The sequence below is a fragment of the Neolamprologus multifasciatus genome, chromosome 17, assembly GCF_963576455.1.
Source record: "Neolamprologus multifasciatus chromosome 17, fNeoMul1.2, whole genome shotgun sequence".
NCBI lineage: Eukaryota > Metazoa > Chordata > Actinopteri > Cichliformes > Cichlidae > Neolamprologus > Neolamprologus multifasciatus.
The window spans coordinates 35,542,442-35,563,275 of record NC_140455.1 but is presented as its reverse complement, the minus strand read 5'-3'; the positions used below and the strand labels follow the sequence as shown (position 1 = coordinate 35,563,275).

At 45.0% G+C, this 20,834-nt stretch overlaps 2 protein-coding genes across 2 annotated transcripts in view; one reads left to right on the top strand and one right to left on the bottom strand.

Moving 5' to 3' along the window:
* Positions 1-20,834, top strand: part of LOC146499765 (sodium-coupled monocarboxylate transporter 1-like) — an 88,376-nt gene that overhangs the window by 28,925 nt on the left and 38,617 nt on the right. The gene's annotated exons all lie outside the window — the stretch shown is intronic.
* LOC146499770 (sodium-coupled monocarboxylate transporter 1-like) lies at positions 1,737-14,990 on the bottom strand. The gene is made up of 17 exons (XM_085136814.1): positions 14,547-14,990; positions 14,016-14,135; positions 13,776-13,841; positions 13,617-13,668; positions 13,458-13,525; positions 9,611-9,649; positions 9,068-9,183; positions 8,848-8,988; positions 8,284-8,413; positions 8,101-8,189; positions 7,865-7,974; positions 7,666-7,733; positions 7,477-7,563; positions 3,150-3,364; positions 2,612-2,709; positions 2,413-2,501; positions 1,737-2,330 (listed from the first exon to the last, which is right to left on the bottom strand). Exons 1-17 carry the CDS (start codon positions 14,769-14,771, stop codon positions 2,226-2,228), a joined length of 1,818 nt encoding a protein of 605 aa, XP_084992940.1. The 5' UTR covers positions 14,772-14,990; the 3' UTR covers positions 1,737-2,225.

Sequence of the window (20,834 nt, the reverse complement as noted above, 5' to 3'; positions counted from 1 at the left end):
TTTCTAATGTGAAGTTGTCCCTCGCTCTCTTTCTCTCTGGCTCTGTTCCTGTGCTACTGTGAGTGTAACTAACGCCCCTCCCCCCTCTGCCCAGCGCAAAGTACAGGCCGCGCATGCGGAGTTTAGCGGAAAAAAGGACGAGAGAGAGGGTGAGAGAAAGAAAAAAAAAACCTCACGGCTCCCAATAAGGAGCCGGCTCGCGTCGTTCACTTCAAAGAGCCGGCTCTAAGAGCCATTTCGTTCGCGAACGACCCATCACTATTAGCCGCTTAGAACTGATGTCTAATGGCCAACAAAGTACCCAACGGATTTGCTTTACCTTACTTTACATAGTCTTGCAGTATTGGTCCACTTGATCGACCTTTGTTGTTATTATTTATTTTATTTTATTTTCAGTTGTTACACATGGGACAAACATGGCTGAGGGATAGGAAAGGGAGGAAAAGAAAAACAGAGGGGAACAGGGACAGTGAGAAAGGGCACTTAAAAAGAAAAAAAATCTCCCGGATCACCTGTCGAGAAAAAAAAAAGAAAACAAGAGAAAACAAGCAAAAAAAGAGAGCAACATAATAAACACAGCACCATCGCATTAATCTAGCTAAGTGTAAATAACAGTAAATATTAAATATTGAATGCTGTTGTGCAGCACCCAGGACCGACAGCGCACAATGTGCTTTGAGGTGGCAGCCAAGAAAGATGTAGTTTGTGTCTGTGAACAGTGAACACCTGTGTACACAACTGCGTGCACACCTGTGTGGATCAGCGCTGGTGTCAGTCTCACAGCCATTTAAAAGATACAGTTGGATTCGGAAAAGGGAGGTTAGGGTATGAAATCTTACACTGCATCTACAGGTTGTAGACCCACCTTTAGCAGCAATAACTCAAAATAATGTTTTCCTGTGGACTTTTTCAATCTCTCACATTCCTGTGGAGCAATTTTGGCTCCTTCTCTTTTCAGCATTGCTTCAGTTCATTGAGGTTTGCAGGTATTTGTTCATGCAGAGCTCTGCTAAGATCCTGCCGCAGTGTTTTAATTGAGCTGATGTCTGGAGTTTGGACCACTGCAACACCAGACTCTTCTTTTTTGGCCATTCTGTTATAGACTAGCTGGTGTTATTTTATAACAATTTGGTCCAAGCTTTAACTGTTGGACAGAAAGATGGTTTCATATCTTACTCTTGAATACGTTGGCATACAGAGGAGTTTGATTGACTCTGACTGCAAGGTGCCCGGGTCCTGTAGCTGGAAAACAAGCCCAAATTGTAACCTCTCCACCACCGGGCTTGACAATTGTCATGAGGTGGTTGTGTTGAAGTGCTATGTTTAACTTTTGCAAAATGTGGCGCTGTTGTCTTTCTGAACGACAATGGTCACGTCGTCTTGAGGTTTGTTCAGATTCCACTTTGTGAGCCTGACCCATGCTGCCATGTTCATTTTTATGAAAAAGAGAGCCTGAGGAGTAGCTCTTGGATTTCTTTTTCTTCTTTAAGGTCATTGCTGATGTTCTTCCTCCTTAGCATTGTGTAAAACACATACCTCACTGCTCCAGACCTGTAAGCTTCTGCTTTTATAGAGGTGGTCACACTTGCTGATAATCAGTTAATCAAATGCTTTTAATTAGGAGCACACCGTTGCTACACACCCTGCTAATTCCTACGGATTTATTATGGGTGTATTTAATTTTTCGCACGTTGAATCTGCATTGTGGATTAGTTTTTGTCAGATATAAAATGATGCAGTATGTGCGTCATATGTCGTTCATCTGATGTTGCATTTTATTAATTTTAAGAAACATTAAGCACTACATTATTTTTTGCTGCTCTAATATGTAAAACCATACCATTAAAGAGGGTGTCATTTCTTTTCACCATTACTGTAGCTTTCAGAGTTTCTTGACATTTGGGTTAATAAACCAAAGCTAAAAAAGCTTTATGACTCAGTAATAAATAGCATCATCATGTATTCATCACCTAAACTGTTTGTGTGGATTGTATCCTGTGGATGTTTCAGCATCTCTGGCTGGTACATGAAGTGAGCAAAGTCTGCTTTGCCCTCCTGGTCAGAGGAGGGCAACTTTTTACGGAATCACTGGAAAAATAAAAACATTATTGTCTCGCTGGCAACTCAGTTCCTTTGGTCTCATTTCTTATGAAGTCAGATGAGTACAATCCTGGATTTGAGCTTTGCAGCAGCTCTGTCATGAAATTCTTCAGCTGTATCGGTTGTTAAAAAGATGAGACACGGGTATTGTTGTCAAATTTCCGTACTGCAGATTTATTGTTTCCATCCTCCTTGTTTGGCTGACCAACATTGTCTGTTCCTCCCATGACCTAAGGAAGGAAAAGTACAAGGCAGAAATGAGCACCCATCATCAGTCTGTTGCTTTTGATACCTTTGCTCTTCAGCACATACCCCGTCTTTGACACGTTTGAACAGGTGATAAGAAAGAGTGTCTTCTTTCATTAGCATGAGCCTCGGGTCCACCGTCTCCCTCAATCCCCCTGAAATGATGAGTGGAAGAAACAATAAGAAAATAATATCACAGATCCATTCCCAAGTACAGGTAATTAATGGCAAAATCTTTATTTATTTTATTTCATTTGTTTTGTACCTGTCAAGAGACTGATGATTATTCCAACAATAACAGATGTTAAACCTCCAATGACACAGAAGTAAAGGTAGGATGGAGAGTGCCACTGAACCGCATGTCTGGTGGTGAGAGAGATTAGTAGATATCTTGTTAACAAATGTCTTGTTAATGTAATTACACCATATTATGAAAGTATTCTGAAGGCTACAAAGGGATTTGTGAAGACAGTTTGCAAATGAAAAATATATTCAACAAGACTACAGTGCCACTGCGAGCTTGGCTAAAAACTAGCATTAGGATACTTGGCACATTTATGCTTTCCAAAAGGTTTATTATTATTATTATTATTATTATTATTATTATTATTATTATTACTATTATTACTATTATTATTATTAATGACCTCACAACACTGCCTTTTACTATATCACTTTTTAAAAATCATATGGCCTTTTTTTTTACTTTACTATACTTTCATTTATTATAGGAAAGCTCGCTCATCCCATCTCACCAGATAATATTTCATTCATTCATTCAAGACAGACCCGACCACACTTACATGTCATCAGTATTCTGTCCCGGGGTTGTGGTAAAAAGACTTGGTTCTGTTGGCAGTGGGGTAGTCCAGTTGAGACTGCCACCAGAAGTAAAGTTACAACCCTCAGTGCTCAGCGAGAGAGGTCGGGTCATCTCAGGAGGAGAAGGGGATATCATCTCTATAATGCTCACAGAGACAGCTGCAGCCAATCCTGTCACGAGACCACATAGACCTCCCTGTGGACAAATATCAGAACCAGAATCTTTATTGCCATTGTGCTTTTGAACAACAAAAACTGCATGTAAACCCATTCAGTACAAGTGGAAGGGGGCACTTTTAAGTATAGATGCACAATAAATTTTAAACATCCATCCATCCATCCATCCATCTTCATCCGCTTTATCCGAGGCCGGGTCGCGGGGGCAGCAGCCTAAGCAAAGAGGCCCAGACCTCCCTCTCCCCAGCCACCTCCTCCAGCTTATCCGGGGGAACACCAAGGCGTTCCGAGGCCAGCCGAGAGATATAATCTCTCCAGCGTGTCCTGGGTCTGCCCCGGGGCCTCCTCCCGGTGGGACATGCCTGGAACACCTCACCCAGGAGGCGCCCAGGGGGCATCCTTGTCAGATGCCCGAACCACCTCAGCTGGCTCCTTTCGATGTGGAGCAGCAGCAGCTCTACTCTGAGCCCCTCCCGGATGGCCGAACTTCTCACCCTATCTCTAAGGGAGAGGCCAGCCACCCTTCGGAGGAAGATCATTTCCGCCGCTTGTATCCGCGATCTTGTTCTTTCGGTCACTACCCACAGCTCGTGGCCATAGGTGAGGGTAGGGACGTAGATTGACCGGTAAATTGAGAGCTTCGCTTTTACACTCAGCTCCCTCTTCACCACGACGGACCGGTGCAGCGTCTGCATTACTGCAGCTGCAGCCCCAATCCGTCTGTCGATCTCCGGCTCCCTTCTCCCATCACTCGCGAACAAGACCCCGAGATACTTGAACTCCTCCACTTGGGGCAGGAACTCATCCCCGACCCGGAGTGGGCACTCCGCCCTTTTCCGGCTGAGAACCATGGCCTCAGATTTGGAGGTGCTGATCCTCATTCCCGCTGCTTCACACTCGGCTGCGAACCGCTCCAGTGCGAGCTGGAGGCCCTCACCCGATGAAGCCAACAGAACCACATCATCCGCAAAAATCAGAGATGAGATTCTGAGGCCACCAAAGCGAAAGCCCTCCGCCACTTGGCTGCGCCTAGAAATCCTGTCCATAAAAATTATGAACAGAACCGGTGACAAAGGGCAGCCCTGGCGGAGCCCATCACCCACCGGGAACGAGTCCGACTTATTGCCGGCAATGCGAACCAAGCTCTTGCAACGGTTGTATAGGGATCGAATGGGCCGTAGCAATGGGTCAGACACCCCATACTCCCGCAACACCTCCCACAGGACACCCCGAGGGACACGGTCGAATGCCTTCCCCAAGTCCACAAAACACATGTAGACTGGTTGGGCAAACTCCCATGCACCCTCAAGTATCCTCGAGAGGATGAAGAGCTGGTCCAGTGTTCCGCGACCAGGACGAAAACCGCATTGTTCCTCCTGTATCCGAGGTTCGACTAGCGGACGAACTCTCCTTTCCAGCACCCTGGCATAGACTTTCCCGGGGAGGCTGAGGAGTGTGATCCCCCTGTAGTTGGAACACACCCTCCGGTCCCCCTTCTTAAAGATGGGGACCACCACCCCGGTCTGCCAGTCCACGGGTACTGCCGCTGATCTCCACGCAACATTGCAGAGGCGTGTCAACCAGGACAGCCCTACAACGTCCAGAGCCTTCAGGAACTCGGGGCGGACCTCATCAACACCAGGGGCTCTGCCACCAAGGAGTTGTTTAACTGCCTCAGTGACCTCGCCCCCGGAAATTGGCGGGTCAGTCCGAAAGTCTTTTTCCATAGCCTGTCCGAACTCCTCCCACACCCGAGTTTTTGCTTCAGCCACTGCCCGAGCCGCATTCCGCTTGGCCTGTTGATACCTGTCGGCTGCCTCCGGAGTCCCACAGGCTAACCAAGCCCGATAGGACTCCTTCTTCAGCCTGGTGGCTCCCTTCACCTCTGGTGTCCACCATTTGGCCAAACTGTGATTAGCACAGAAGTCCAATAACAAAGCACCGCCCGGGTTCAGATCAGGTGGAGCACCTTCCAGCACCCCCCCCCTCCCCCCCCCGGGACTCTAAGAAGGCTGGGTACTCCGAACTGCCACTCGGCGCATAAGCGCAGATGACAGTCAGGACCCGTTCCCCGACCCTAAGGCGCAGGGAACAAACCCTCTCGTCCACCGGGAAAAACCCCAACGTAACGGCAGCAAGCCGAGGGGATATTAGAATACCCACCCCAGCCCGCCGCCTCTCACCAGGGGCAACTCCAGACTGAGACAGAGTCCAGCCCCTCTCCAGGAGACTAGTTCCAGAGCCCAAGCCATGCGTAGAGGTGAGCCCGACTATATCTAGCCGGTACCTCTCAACCTCACGCACTAACTCAGGCTCCTTCCCCACCAGAGAGGTGACATTCCATGTCCCTATTGCCAGTCTTGGCAGCCGGGGGTCAGTCCGCCAGGGCCTCCGCTCCTGGCCGCCACCCGGCACACAATGCACCTGACCCCTATGGCGCCTCCTGCGGGTGGTGGGCCTGCAGGAGGATGGGCCCATGTCTCCTCTTCGGGCTGTTCCCGGCTGGGCCCCATGGACTAAGGCCCGGCCACCAGACGCTCGCCCTCAGGAACCGTCCCCGGGCCTGGCTCCAGGGCGGGGCCCCGGTAACCCTATCCCGGGCAGGGTAAACTGTTCCCTCGATGTTCTTTTCATAAGGGTCTTCTGAATTGCTCTTTGTCTGGTCCCTCACCCAGGACCAATTTGCCATGGGAGACCCTACCAGGGGGCAAAAGCTCCCAGACAACATAGCCCCTGGGATCCCTGGGACACACAAACCCCTCCACCATGATTAAGTTGCGATTCACGGAGGAGTAAGTAGATTTTAAACAAAGAAAAAAAAAATAGTATGTACAAGTCTGTATACAAAAATGTCCTGCATTTGTATAGCGCTTTTCTAGTCCCTAAGGACCCCAAAGCGCTTCACACTACATTCAGTCATTCACCCATTCACACACACATTCACACACTGGCGATGGCAAGCTACATTGTAGCCACAGCTGCCCTGGGGCGCACTGACAGAGAATGTACAAGTGAGAATACGGTTGCCACACAGTGCTTCAGTCCTCAGAATATTGCACAGTTCCTTCAAAATATTGCACAATTAGAAGACGAACAAGAATATTACACAGTTAAAAAGAAAAAAAATATTGCACAGTTGAAGGTTGTGTTTTTGCAGTGACTTATCTCCCGAGTGTATTTATAAATGCAACAGCCCTGGCGTATGTGCTGTTTCTGTCTGTTTGTTTTGGCCTTAATTGTCCAGTACCGCCTTCCTGAGGGTAACAGCTGGAACAGGTGATGTGCGGGGTGGGATGTGTCCTTCTGGATGCTGTAGGCTTTCCTGTGGCAGCAGGACCTGTACACCTCCTCCAGGGAAGAGTACAGCTCTTGATCACAGCTGATGATCCTCTGTGCTGTGTTGATGACCCTCTGGAGTGATGCTTACTCCTAAGCAGTACTGCTGGCAAACCACACTGGGATGCAGTATGTCAGTGTACTTTCAATGGAGCACCTGTAGAAGGACACTAGCAGCTCCTTGGCTAAGGTGTTGTTCTTCAGGACACTCAGGAAGTGGAGTCGCTGCTGTGCCTTCTTGATCATAGCTGTGGTGTTTGTTTTCCAGGATAGGTCACCACCCAGGTGCAGGCCCAGGAGTCAGAGACCCTCTCCAAACAGTCCCCATTAATGTGTATGGGCTGGGGTTCAGATTTGTTCCTTCTGAAGTCAACTACTATTTCTTTGGGGTTTTTTTTGGTATTGACGACCAGATTGTTTCAGCTGCACCTTGATGACATATATTCGACTTCGTCCCTGTATGCAGACTCATCTCCCGTCGTGATGAGCCCAATCACAGTTGTGACATCAGCAAACTTGTTAAAATTAATATTAACAGCATACGAATGTTGGATGGGTGGGTGGGGGGTTGCAGTTGTGAGTGTATAGAGCGTACAGCAGGGGACTCAGCACACATCCCTGAGTTTGGTCATTATTATTTTTATCCTGCTGTTAACATTTTTTTTTAAACATTAAGCATTTAATAAAGTGTTTTTTTAATACTGTTAATAAGAAAAATGCTCCCGTACTATGTTATACGATGATAAATTGATGTTACGTTGATTTAGGAAAATACCAAAATGAGAATGGACTTACTTTGGAGTTGACAAATGGACAGAGGACACCCAAACTGAACAGACCGAGTAAAGGACCCCCAGTGACCCCCCAAATGATGGACACTGCCTGTTTGAAGAGACCTGCAGCTCAAAAAACACTTCGTTCACTACGTTCCTGGATTTGTTTGCCTGAAAACATTGACAGCTCTGCATTAACAGATCCCTCTACCTGCATCATATGTCCCATGAGTGATGCCAGTCCAGCCATGGCAACGCATACAATTCCAAAAAACACACCTGCAAAAACATCACATCACAAAATGACATTTTTATCGACTATCAGCCGCATCCACGTAGCAGTGCTCAGTTTAATCTAATATAACATGCAGTCTGTGTTATAAACAAACAACAGGAAACTCGTTATTTACTCAGCCCTTTGGAGATTAAGAGAAGCTTTTTCTCAGACAGTTCAATGCGTGGTTTGATCAGGTCCTCCATGGTCACTGCAGCCATTGCGTTGATTGAAGTAGAAACTGTGCTGAACATGAACAAATGAACCATGTTTACTTTGGACTACTGGACATAACTGACACTTTAAATGTGGCACAGCTTTAAATGTTACATGCAACATGAATAAAAATATAACAAATTATGTTGTATGAACCTCAGAGAGGCACTATATACTGCAGCAAAAAATAGTCCTGGAAGCCCTTGGTGATCTGCCAAGATATCCATCACCAAATAAGGCAAGAGCTGTAAAGGGGAAAAAAAGATTTTTATTTTAAGATCATAAAATAACTTGAATAAAAACAAACATCCTTCGTTTTCTTTGCTTATGTGTATGTACCTGATCAGGTGATGAAACGTGTCCAGCTTTCCATGGGTCACAGTTCTTATAGAACGAATAAAGGCACAGCCCTGAAATCACTGACGATGTCAGGGTGCAAGCTAGGCCTAACACGTTGATGAACAGAGCTCTGAAAAAACACAACACGAAAAAGGTATATTCTGATTGTAAATTTGTTGTTTTGTTTGAGTTAGGACTGGAATTAAGTGTTAATGTTAGTTTATTCCTTGACTTTTGGTGCCCACTTGCGATATAAGTTGGAGATAGGGGGCAGGGTTTAATAAGAATATATTCTTCTGCCTGCTCCTTTTCACACGTGGTTGCAGTGCTTTACTGACAGAGGGTTTAGTTGGTTTGTTTGAAAGAACTAACTGTGGAAACTGTCATTTGCCAGCAAACACCACCAATGTGGTGCCTTTGGCTGAATCAGAATTTACATAGATGTGGAAATAGATGTGTCATGTATCATTGCTTTTTTGGGGTCTTTTATTATTATTATTATTTTAATTATTAGTTTTGCAAGCTAAACAGGAAGGAAGGAATACATTCCTTTGAATCACTCACAATCTGGCATGTTTAATGCTCTTGCAGGAGTTGTATCTCTGAACTTGAGGTTGGTAGGTCCCATAAATTGAGCTCCAAGCAAATGCCCCTCCGATGACTAGTGTCCAAAAAGTGTGTCTTCTCAGAGGGTTTATGTCAAAGCTGGGATTACACAATGAAAGGATGATTTAAGTATAAAAGACACACACACACACACACACACACAATCACATATACTCACTCCACAAAGTTAATTCTTCCTCCTTCTTGGGCATCTGACAAGATAGTGGAGATTCCTCCTTTTAAGATCACACATTTGATTATAACAGACATGTAGCCTGCAAACATTATTCCAATCTAGAAGAAAAATCAGAGATTTGTTTGGTTGGCAGATCTGTATTCTGTAACTATGTTGATAGATTTTGGTCCCAGTTATCAAATTCTTGCTAATTTACATGAATACTGCAAAGAATGAAGACATGACTCAAATGTGGTTGTGGTGTCGATAAAATTAGACTGAAACCTGATTGCAGTTTAATTCAGTTTTACTTACATAGCATATGGAATATATTTATATGGTTCCAAATCATAACAAAAGGACATTATACTGTAAGATAAAGACCCTACAATCCAGAGAAAACGGCAGCAATCAAATGGCAGTTTGAACCAAAAAACTCCCTTTTAACAGGAAGAAACGTCAACGTCAGGGAGGGGCAGCCATCTACCACAACTATTTGGAGGGCATTTGTGTATTTTTTTCATTTTATTTTCTGCAGAACCCTACCTGAACAACATCTGTCCACACCACAGCTTTCAGACCACCCTGTAACAAACGCCACAAAACAGGAAAAATCTCTGTCAAAAAGGTTAGGAAGCTGTATTTATGAACAGAATGCATAACGTGGAAATATGTGACCGTATTCTGTAGTAGAACATTTTCAGAAAGCACAAGTGATGGGAATAACGGCGTTACAAGTAATGGCGTCACTAACGACGTTACTTTTTTCAGTAACAATTAATCTAACAAATTACTATTCCTATCGTTACAACGCCGTTACCGTTACTAACAAGAAAATGCAGTCCGTTACTATTTTTCAACAAACAGACGGTTGAAGCTGTCTTCAGCTTACCGCATCTTATAGAAGTTGCACGGAAGTAGCTGTAATTTGGCACAACACCTGTAGCTAGGCAAAACAATCACATGAGTGCTGCTGTTTGAGGAAGAATAAAGTAGTCGTGGTAAGCCAATCACATGACCACTTTAAGATGCCAAAGCAAGAAGTTGATATATACCAGTTTTTAAATTATGTTGATAGGCCACGTAAAACCAGAGTTATGATAAACAAGATATACATGGCGTTTTTTCCTCAATAGCTTTGTCACATTAACTGTCTAAGGACAGCATTAGCAAGCACTCTCTGCTTATGACCAACCCCCCCCCCCCCTCCAAAAAAACCCCTCCCTTTCATGTTGGTGGAAAAATGCACCATGTCGACCAATCAAAAATCATATGGAAACATGACATTTGGTTGTTTAGGAAGAGGGGGAAGTTTTAGGAGTGACTGTGAGAGAGAGAGAGAGAGAGAGAGAGAGAGAGAGAGAGAGAGAGAGAGAGAGAGAGAGAGAGAGAGAGAGAGAGAGCAGAAAAAGAGAGAGAGTGAATTTTGAGATATGAGAGATTTGTGACATTTAGCGTGTTTGGAGTGTGTAGTTAACGTGTTCTCTTGTGTAGTTAGTGTGTAGTGTTGTGGATGGTTTTGTGTTGTGTGTCAGAACAATGAGGCGACTGCTGTCTCCAGATTGAAACCAGGAGTGATGCACCTGCTGCTGTTAGACTTGCAGGAATCAGGCTGTGATGTTCTCCTTTATAGTGGATAGAAATTTTTGGAGTTGCACAAATAATTTGTGTGTCATCTTGTTGAATGCAGAACAGCTGATTGTTGTGTAAATAGTTTGCAATGGTTGTTAAAAAAAAGGGGTAAAAGGTAAAGGGCTACAAAAACCTTTGTTGTTTGCAAAACTTGTGCTTAGGATTTTAAAGTTGACAATTTATACTTGCACTTAAAGTTATGAAATATGATTCAATAAACATGTTTGTGGTTGTTACAGTAAAAATATAACTTTTTCTACTCGGATTTGTTAGGGTCCCTGGGTCGTCGACCCAGTGTTTTGTGTTTTTGGTTCTTTGATTTTGTTATTTCATTATATTCTAGCTTTGCTTTATGGGTTTTAGGATTATTCTTAGTTTAGGTTCTCTGGGTGGGGTTTAGTTAGAGTTTTAGTGTTCTGGTTTTCTGTCTGTGTTCCATAGTTGCTGTCTCCCCTGTCTACAGTATCCCCACGTCCAGTCAGTGTCTGTGTCTGCCCTGGTCCCTTACTTTTGCCACGTTTTGCCATCCAGCAATAAAAGCTGAGTTTTGAGTTACTTTCCGCCTCCGAGTGTCTGCACATTGGGTCCTTCTACTTCCACTCCTGCCTGCACACAGTCCTAACCTGACAGAAGATCACGACCAGAACATGGACCCCGCAGACTCTTCAGCTTTTGAGTTCAATGCTGAGATGGAGCGGATGATTAAGCTCCTTGACTGCATTGCTCAGGCCAACGATTTGAGGACCATGGCAGTTGGGCTAAGCGCTGTAGATGCCATCATTCGGAGCAACCCTCGGCTTACTCAGCTTTCTACGGACACTGTGCTGGGCAGCTCCATAGCTGCCTGGAGGGAGCAAGTCAGGGCTGGCGAGCTTGCTCTCTCCACCTCCACCTCCACTTCTTTACCACCGCCCCAGGACAACACACACTCACCACCAGCCTCAATGCTACCACAGACTTCCTCTCCTTCCACACACCAGCCGGGACCTCTTTCACCTGTCTGTTCACCTGCCTTTTTCCTGGCAGCTATGTGGTCGGACGATGAAGAGGTCTCCGTTTCTCCGCCAGTTTCAGTTCCCTCATCCAGAAGGAAATGACGCCACCGTCGCTCCTCTCCTCAATCATCTGTTCTGCCACCTGTTGTTCCCGCTGGGGGTTCTGGAGAACTGCTCCAGCCATCTTCCGTCTCTGCTGAAGGGTCCGAGGAACCGCTTCAGCCGTCTGTTCCCACTGGAGGGTCCGAGGAGCCCGTCCAGCCTCCTGCCTCGTCAGCTGGAGGGCCCGAGGAGCCCGTCCAGCCTCCTGCCTCGTCAGCTGGAAGGCCCGAGGAGCCCGTCCTGCCTCCTGCCTCGTCAGCTGGAGGGCCCGAGGAGCCCGACCGGCCTTCTGCCTTGTCAGCTGGGGTCTTGGAGGACCCAGCCAACACATCCTCATCTCTACTGATGGTTCCGGGGAGACCGTTCAGCTACCACCTACATCGCCGCCTGCAGCGCCACCACCTGCGGCTCCCACGCCGTCGCCTGCAGCGCCACCACCTGCGGCTTCCACGCCGTCGCCTGCAGCGTCCCCAACTGCGGCGTCACCACCTGCGGCTCCCATGCCGTCGCCTGCGGCGCCGTCGCCTGCGGCGCCGTCGCCTGCGGCGCCACCACCTGCGGCACCACCACCTGCGGCGCCACCACCTGCGGCTCCCATGCCGTCGCCTGCAGCCTCCAAATCTTCAGCTTCGCCTGGTCCAGCTTCAGCCTCTGCGTCGCCTGGTCCGGCCTCCATATCTTCGCTTTCGGCGTTGCCTGGTCCCGCCTCGCTCCGTCTAGCTTCGTCTGCGCCCAAGGTCCCCATGCCGTCTGGTCCTGGACGTCCTGTCCGGCCTGCTCATCCTGTCCGGCCTGCACATCCTGTCCTAAATTGGCTAAAATGGCCAATTGTACCCTGGACCCCATGGTTAAACTTTTTTTTGAGGAACGCAATAGTTACTTTTCATGTAATTAATTACTTTTAGAATCTTGTAACTCAGTTACTAACTCAGTTACTACTTTGAAGAAGTAACAAATAACTATAATTAATTACGTTCTTAAAGTAACTTGCCCAACACTGGAAAGCACTGTCAATGAATACAGTTTATTAGTGCATTCAAATCAATTCAGTTTCATCTATATGGGGCCAAATAACAACAGTCACTTCAAGGCACTTCATATTGTAAGGTTAAAGACACTACAATGATAAAGAAAACAATCAGTTCTGCAAATCAGTATGAGCAAGCACTTTGGTGACAGTGGAGAGGAAAAACTCCCTTTTAACAGGAAGAAAGGAAGAAACCTCCAGCAGAACTGGGCTCAGGGAGGGGCGGGGCCATCTGCCATGTCCAGTTGGGCGTGGGGTGGGGGAGGCCGGGGATTGTGTGCTCTGTAAACTACAGCCAATTGTTTCTCAGCTTTCAAATATTTGCAGACTTTTAGAAAAACAATAGGTGATGCAAGAAATTATGCAATGACGGTTCCAACTTTTGACCCTTAATGATTACATGTGAAAACTTTAAAAAATCAGAGGTGATGTTAAATGAGAGATATTTTGTTTTAAAGGGTAAATGGGAAGGGGACAGCATGAATTTTAGGAAAATGTAAAAATTCTCATTTAATCTCTGCTGGATGTGAAAGTGGGGGTCTCTTAAGGTTCCTGGCTTAGTGATGCTCGATGAGCTTCGACTGACAATGTGATGCACTGCAGTGTGTGTGTCGTATGTAATAAATGTTTTACTAACCAGTGCACAATACAAAGTACAAACAGTGGCGGTCGAAATAATCCCACCCCACAGGTTCATACCAGTCACTGCAAAAAGAAGGGAAATTCATTAACAGGAAAACACTCTTGTTCAAGATCCCTTCATGAACTTGACTGCTGTGAACTGGAGCTGACATACCTTGGTTCAAAGCCAGAGCTGGAGCATAAATTACAAGTCCAGTGTAGAGCAACTGTGCCAAAGAGTTAGAAAGTCACAACAACATGTCTCTGCTGATACCAACATAGTTTTATGTGCAGAAGTCAAAGCACTACAAAGATTGAACCACTGGCTTCTTACTGCGTTAAAAAAGAAGACTGCCATTCCCAGGAGACGGGTGGCTCTGCTGAAACGCAGCTCCAGATACTTGGCAGAGACCAGACAGAGAAAAGACGCATATTGATACTGATACATGAAACTTCTAGTTCCCCTCACTCCCTCCAATTCAAAGCTAGTACTTTGTACACTTACTGACAGGTGTAGCCCAGCCAACAGTTTAAAATATAGCTAAAATAATGTTGAAAACAAAACCACAGTTACCTCATATGTGCTGTTGATGGCCAGTCTGTAGAAAACTGGGAGAAAGATCTCGGATGTGTACACCACTGCTATTACATAGGAAATACTTAAATAGCCAAATATGGCTCCGTAGCGATACACCTACGGACAGGTTGAAAAGCATTTATGGAAACAAAAAATAGCAAAACAGTATCATATAAAGAACAACACAGGCGACGGTGTTTCTTCACCGGGTGCCAGAGTCAGGCTGGTGAAACTTTGCCGGAGATCATTTGAAACGCTGATGCTGCTGATACTGAACGAGCTTTGGAGCAACATATGAACAGTGCTGAACTCTGGTGAGTAACATGAAAACTTTAAATACGTTATTTGATTTGTTTGAAATTGAAAGCAGTGTACTCAAAGTAATGCTCGGTTAGCTGACTCCAGCCGTCTTCTAATGCACAGAAACCACAGTTTTACGCATTTTGTAAAATTCTAATTTAAGCTCTGAATAAATGTTTGTGCGCTGAGGAAGCTGAGTGCAGATCCAGGACAGTCCCGACACGTTACCTCGGCTGGGTTGGAGAGCACAGTGACGGATGACATGTAGCTGGCAGTGAGGGACATCGACACAGCCAGGGCATTGAGTTTTCGGCCCCCAGTTAAAAAGTCCCTGGAGGTTCCTTGTCTCCTGCTTCTCCAGGCGTAATAAAAACCAACAGCAGCAGACAGGAGCAGAACGACAGCAAACACCACATAGTCTGCTGCCACGAGCAAGTGAGCATCCCCGGACATTTTATCAGTCGGAGCAAAACTGAAATGAAGCTAAAGCGTTTATCAGGCAGTGCTTTGTAGATCACTGGGAAGGTGGTGTCATCACCTCCAGGTACTCTATTGAACTGTAAGATAAATTACTCCAGGCGGTGCGCGCACGCGTCCTTTCAGGTTAAGCTCAAAGTTAATGAATAAAGTTTAGAATTTAGAGTTTGAACCCAACCCTAAAACTTGGGTAATAATAGTGCTTTGTGCCACCACCAGAAAACTATCAGAAAACTGGATGCATGTGGCTGGTGGATGTCAGACAGGGATGTGCTCTTTGTCCTGGGATTTGGGTCATTTCTGCAAATTACACTGCTTGCATTTGGAACACCACGTGTATTTGTTCTGGGTTCTCTTAATAATCGGTTATTGCATTTAAGACACTGTTATTGCATCCTAAGCACTTGTCTAACCATTGTGCTCCTCCAGTAAAAGTAATCCTATAGACTAAAGGTGCCAAACATAGGGCCCGTGGGCCAAAAGACTCTGCCCCACTGGAAATCTTTAGAAGAAGTGAGGAGCATAAACTTTGTATTTTTGACTGTATTTTCATAAGTTTCACAGTTTTTCCTGATAAAGATGTTCACCATGACCATTCATATTATACACCAAAGTGAGGGATAAACAATTCAATGACAGAAACCTTCCTCTTTTTGTTTGTTTCTCATTCTCAATGGAAATTTTTCATTAGTATTTTTCATTTGTTATATTGTCATATTGGGTCCACAGTAATAACAATAAATTGTAAGTGGCTGATAAGAGTTTCATAAACTGCCTCTTCTGTTTAGTGATTAGTCGTCTCCCTCGTGTTGTACCTTTTCACATGTGAAGCGATTGTTTTAGTTTCTCACTGTGCAGGGTTTAATGCTGGATGCTCGTACGAATAACAATAAAGTTCACTCTAAGATTTCATTTGATGGTTTTTATGAGTCCCACCTTTCCCTTCCCATCTTTGTTCTGATTGTTTAGGGTTTAATAACCCCAGCAGGTGCTAAGAATAATTTAGTCACTTTTTATTTTTACGGTGATCCTGTGACAGCAGGAATGGGCTCCAGCCCAACTGTGAGCCGGAGTGTATATGTGGAAGAAATGGATGACTATGAGTCAAATTCATTTTAAATGAGCAAGTCACTTGTTAACTTAGGGAGATGTTTCCCAAATCACTCAACATTTAAGTTGGCTCAATGTTTTTGAATGCATCTTCAATCTGTGTGCAGCTGTCCTGTCATGATTATCTGATCATACATAAAGTCAGAAAGCTGTTATGAGTATTGGCACCAAAAATGTTTGCAGGTACAGTAGAACTGAGTGTAGAGTTCCATAATAAGACAAGACAGTGTGCATTATTTGTTTTTAAATGGAATAATTGTGCATTTTTCCATTTTGTTCATTTATTTCAGTGTTGGGGAGTAACGGAATACATGTACCGCCGTTACGTATTTAAAATACAAAATATGAGTAACTGTATTCCGTTACAGTTACCGTTTAAAAAGGTGGTATTTAGAATACAGTTACTTTGTTGAAATAAATGGATTACACGGTGGTACTTCCCTGTTTCATATTGTGGCGGGTCAGGACTGTTTGGGTTTTGTTTGACAGCTACGTTCTGTTGTTCCAGGCGGCAGCATTACGGTTGCCATGGTTACAGGGTGACGCTCTCTCTCTGCGTGTTTCCTGGGTGAGAGAGCGCCTGTTGTTGTTGTGCTAAGCTAATAGGCAGAATGCTACAGGTATAGCTCTGAAGAATGTAGCATCATAGGTAGGGATGGGTATCGTTTAGGTTTTATCTGATACCGGTGCCAAACCGGTACTTTTGAAACGGTGCCGGTGCTTAAACAGTGCTCGAACCGGTGCTTAAAGAATGGAGAACACAAAATTGGTCCAAAAACCTCTCATGTTCAGCTGTTTTTTTAGTAAAAAGATAACAATGTTAGCCTTTTCTGCAGCTATAGGGCATATATGGTATCACTCTTGGCTGGAAGCAGTGCTTTAACAATGGAAAAAACAAAAACTTTATCCAAAAACCTCTCATGTTTAACTGTTTCCCACTTTTTATTTGGTCATTTTTGCCTTTTTGGCCAGGGTGAAGGGAGTATCTGCCATCAAACAAGAAGACAGCTGCATGTAGCTATGATGGTGTTTGCTAGTTCACCTTACATACATTAATGTAATAACGTGGTTAGCCTACTCAACGTAAATTATACACGAACAACATTAAGCTACTCACGCAGAGAAGAACGGCTGCTGCTGCCATCATCATCCTCATCATTTCTGCTACACTGGCAGGGCTAGGGGCCAGGACTCTACTCTTCAGCTTTTTGGGGGATGTTGCTAACTCTTCGTCCGATAACAGGCACCACACCTGCAGTAGATGCGCTCGGTGTGAGGTCTCGCAGCAAGCTATCAAATACGGCGCATTTTTCAGCTTTTAAAAAAAACGCTATGCGTCGCCAGGTGTTTCATCGGATTTCAGGTGTTACCTCCTTTCCACAGTATCACCTTAAAGCACTTGTTGCAGGCTGCTGAGTTTGCATCTTTTGCTGTGAAGTACAGCAAGACTTTTGACCGCTTCGCCTTGGGCATTTTTAATCTGTAGCTCTGCTCTAGAAGAACGTACGTACCTGGACCCGCCTACTATCCCCGGAAACGTAACATGATTGGCTAGAATTCAAAGTGTATCACATCTCAGGAAAAAAAAGCACCGAAATAAAGCACCGAAATGTGCGCTGCTTTTCGGTCTGGTTACTACCGTTTATGTCAGAACCGGTGCCATCATGGCACCGGATACCGGTACCCATCCCTAATCATAGGCAGTGTAGTCCGTGCTGCAGGGAGAATGGACTGCCATACCCGTTGTGTGTCTGTGAGCGAGGGAGGGAGAAAAAGGAAAAGTACGAGCTGTCATCGAGCAAAAACGGGAGCTGGAAGCATGTAAATATAATAATAACCACTGCAGCCAAGAAGAGAGCCAGACGAGCCCAGTTGTAAGTAAGCTATTAAGACTCGACTGTACACCGTGTTCGTGTTTTCCTCCAAAAACAATAAGTTCCATTGGAGCAGCTTTTCAACGCCTCTCTCTGTCTCTCGCAAGCAAAGTTGACCCAGACAACAAAGTAAAGCTATTTTTCGGCTACGAGCCCGACACAGAACCCACCGTATTAGCCAGAGGTCCCTTTACTACGGTTCGGGCCGCGGACCTTCAGTAACAGTAATAAATCACAGCAATAGTACATTCATGTACAATGTACTATAAATGTCACTTGATGTAATTCAATTCAATTCAATTTTATTTATATAGCGCCAAATCACAACAAATGTCGCCTCAAGGCGCTTCATAGATACAGAGAAAAGCCCAACAATCATATGACCCCCTATGAGCAAGCACTTTGGCGACAGTGGGAAGGAAAAACTCCCTTTTAACAGGAAGAAACCTCCGGCAGAACCAGGCTCAGGGAGGGGCGGCCATCTGCTGCGACCGGTTGGGGTGAGAGAAGGAAGACGGGATAAAGACATGCTGTGGAAGAGAGACAGAGATTAATAACAGATACGATTCAATACAGAGAGGTCTGTTAACACATAGTGAGTGAGAAAGGTGACTGGAAAGGAAAAACTCAATGCATCATGGGAATCCCCCGGCAGCCTACATCTATTGCAGCATAACTAAGGGAGGATTCAGGGTCACCTGGTCCAGCCCTAACTATATGCTTTAGCAAAAAGGAAAGTTTTAAGCCTAATCTTAAAAGTAGAGATAGTGTCTGTCTCCCGAATCCAAACTGGAAGCTGGTTCCACAGAAGAGGGGCCTGAAAACTGAAGGCTCTCCCTCCCATTCTACTTTTAAATACTCTAGGAACAACAAGTAGGCCTGCAGAGCGGGAGCGAAGTGCTCTAATAGGGTGATATGGTACTACAAGGTCATTAAGATAAGATGGGGCCTGATTATTTAAGACCTTGTATGTGAGGAGCAAGATTTTGAATTCAATTCTGGATTTAACAGGAAGCCAATGAAGGGAAGCCAAAACAGGAGAAATATGCTCTCTTTCTAGTCCCTGTCAGTACTCTTGCTGCAGCATTTTGGATTAACTGAAGGCTTTTCAGTGAGTTTTTTGGACATCCTGATAATAATGAATTGCAGTAGTCCAGCCTGGAAGTAATAAATGCATGAACTAGTTTTTCAGCGTCACTCTGAGACAGGATATTTCTAATTTTAGAGATGTTGCGCAAATGGAAGAACGCAGTCTTACATATTTGTTTAATATGTGCGTTGAAGGACATATCCTGGTCAAAAATGACTCCAAGGTTCCTCACAGTGTTACTGGAGGCCAAGGTAATGCCATCCAGAGTAAGAATCTGGTTAGATACCATATTTCTAAGCTTTTCAGCGTCGAGTACAATGACCTCAGTTTTATCTGAGTTAAGAAGCAGAAAGTTAGTGGCCATCCAAGTCTTTATGTCTTTAAGACATTCCTGCAGTTTAACTAATTGGTGTGTGTTATCTGGCTTCATGGACAGATAGAGCTGGGTGTCATCTGCATAGCAGTGAAAATGTATGCTATGTCTTCTAATGATGCTGCCTAGGGGAAGCATGTATAATGTAAACAGAATTGGTCCTAGCACTGAACCCTGTGGAACTCCATAATTAACCTCAGTGGGTGAAGAGGACTCTCCATTTACATGCACAAATTGGAGTCTATTAGATAGATATACAAACCACTGCAGTGCAATACCTGTAATACCTACAGCATGTTCTAATCGCTCTAATAGGATATTATGGTCAACAGTATCGAATGCTGCACTAAGGTCAAGAAGGACAAGCACAGAGATGAGTCCACTGTCAGAGGCCATAAGAAGATCATTTGTAACCTTCACTAAAGCTGTTTCTGTGCTGTGATGAGCTCTGAAGCCTGACTGAAACTCTTCAAATAAACCATTCCTCTGCAGATGATCTGTTAGCTGTTTGACAACTACTCTTTCAAGGATTTTTGATATGAAAGGAAGGTTGGAGATTGGCCTATAATTAGCTAAGACTGCTGGGTCTAGAGATGGCTTTTTGAGTAAAGGTTTAACTGCAGCCACCTTGAAGGCCTGTGGTACATAGCCGATTATTAGAGATAGGTTGATCATATATAAGATCGAAGAATTAATCAATGGCAGGACTTCTTTGAGCAGTTTTGTAGGAATGAGGTCTAAAAGACACATTGATGGTTTGGAGGAAGTATGTCTGTGAAGGTTCTCAGTCATCCAGGTCATCGTAGTCAAAGGAGCTTGCAAAGAAAAGCGTCTGGACTTCTTTAAGTTACTTGAAGACGTTTCACCTCTCATCCGAGAGGCTTCTTCAGTTCTAAGGTCAAATGGTGGAGAGTCCCAGATATAACCCTGGTGGGAGTGTCCCCCCACAGAGGGTCAGAGGCCCATAGTCAGAGATGCTACTGACTATGGGTCTGAGTGGGACAGCTTCCTTGTGGATTTTTGGAAGTCCGTAAATGCAGGGTATGGCATCCCCTGGGTAAAGGCGGTGATAAGTAAGGCGGTCAATGATTTTGTCCTTTTCCAAGTCTTGAAGGCAAGCTATAACTTTCTTTTTGTAGCTGCTTGTGGGGTCTCGCTTTAAGACCCTACTTCAGACCCAGCAACACACTCAGACAAAAACTGGTTCACCCGAAAGACAAAACGCCAAAACACAGACTTAACAATGTGGTGTATGCCGTACAGTGCAGCGAGGAATGCCCAGACCTCTACATTGGAGAGACCAAACAGCCACTTCACAAGCGCATGGCACAACACAGAAGAGCGACCTCCACAGGACAAGATTCAGCTGTCCATCTGCATCTTAAGGATAAAGGACACTCTTTCGAGGATGCCAATGTTCACATTTTGGACAGAGAGGACAGATGGTTTGAAAGAGGAGTGAAAGAAGCCATCTATGTCCACTGTGAGCGACCATCTTTGAACAGAGGTGGTGGTTTACGACACCAACTCTCTGCCATTTATAATCCAGTTTTGAGATCCCTTCCCAGACGCCTTAAGGCCCACTCACACCC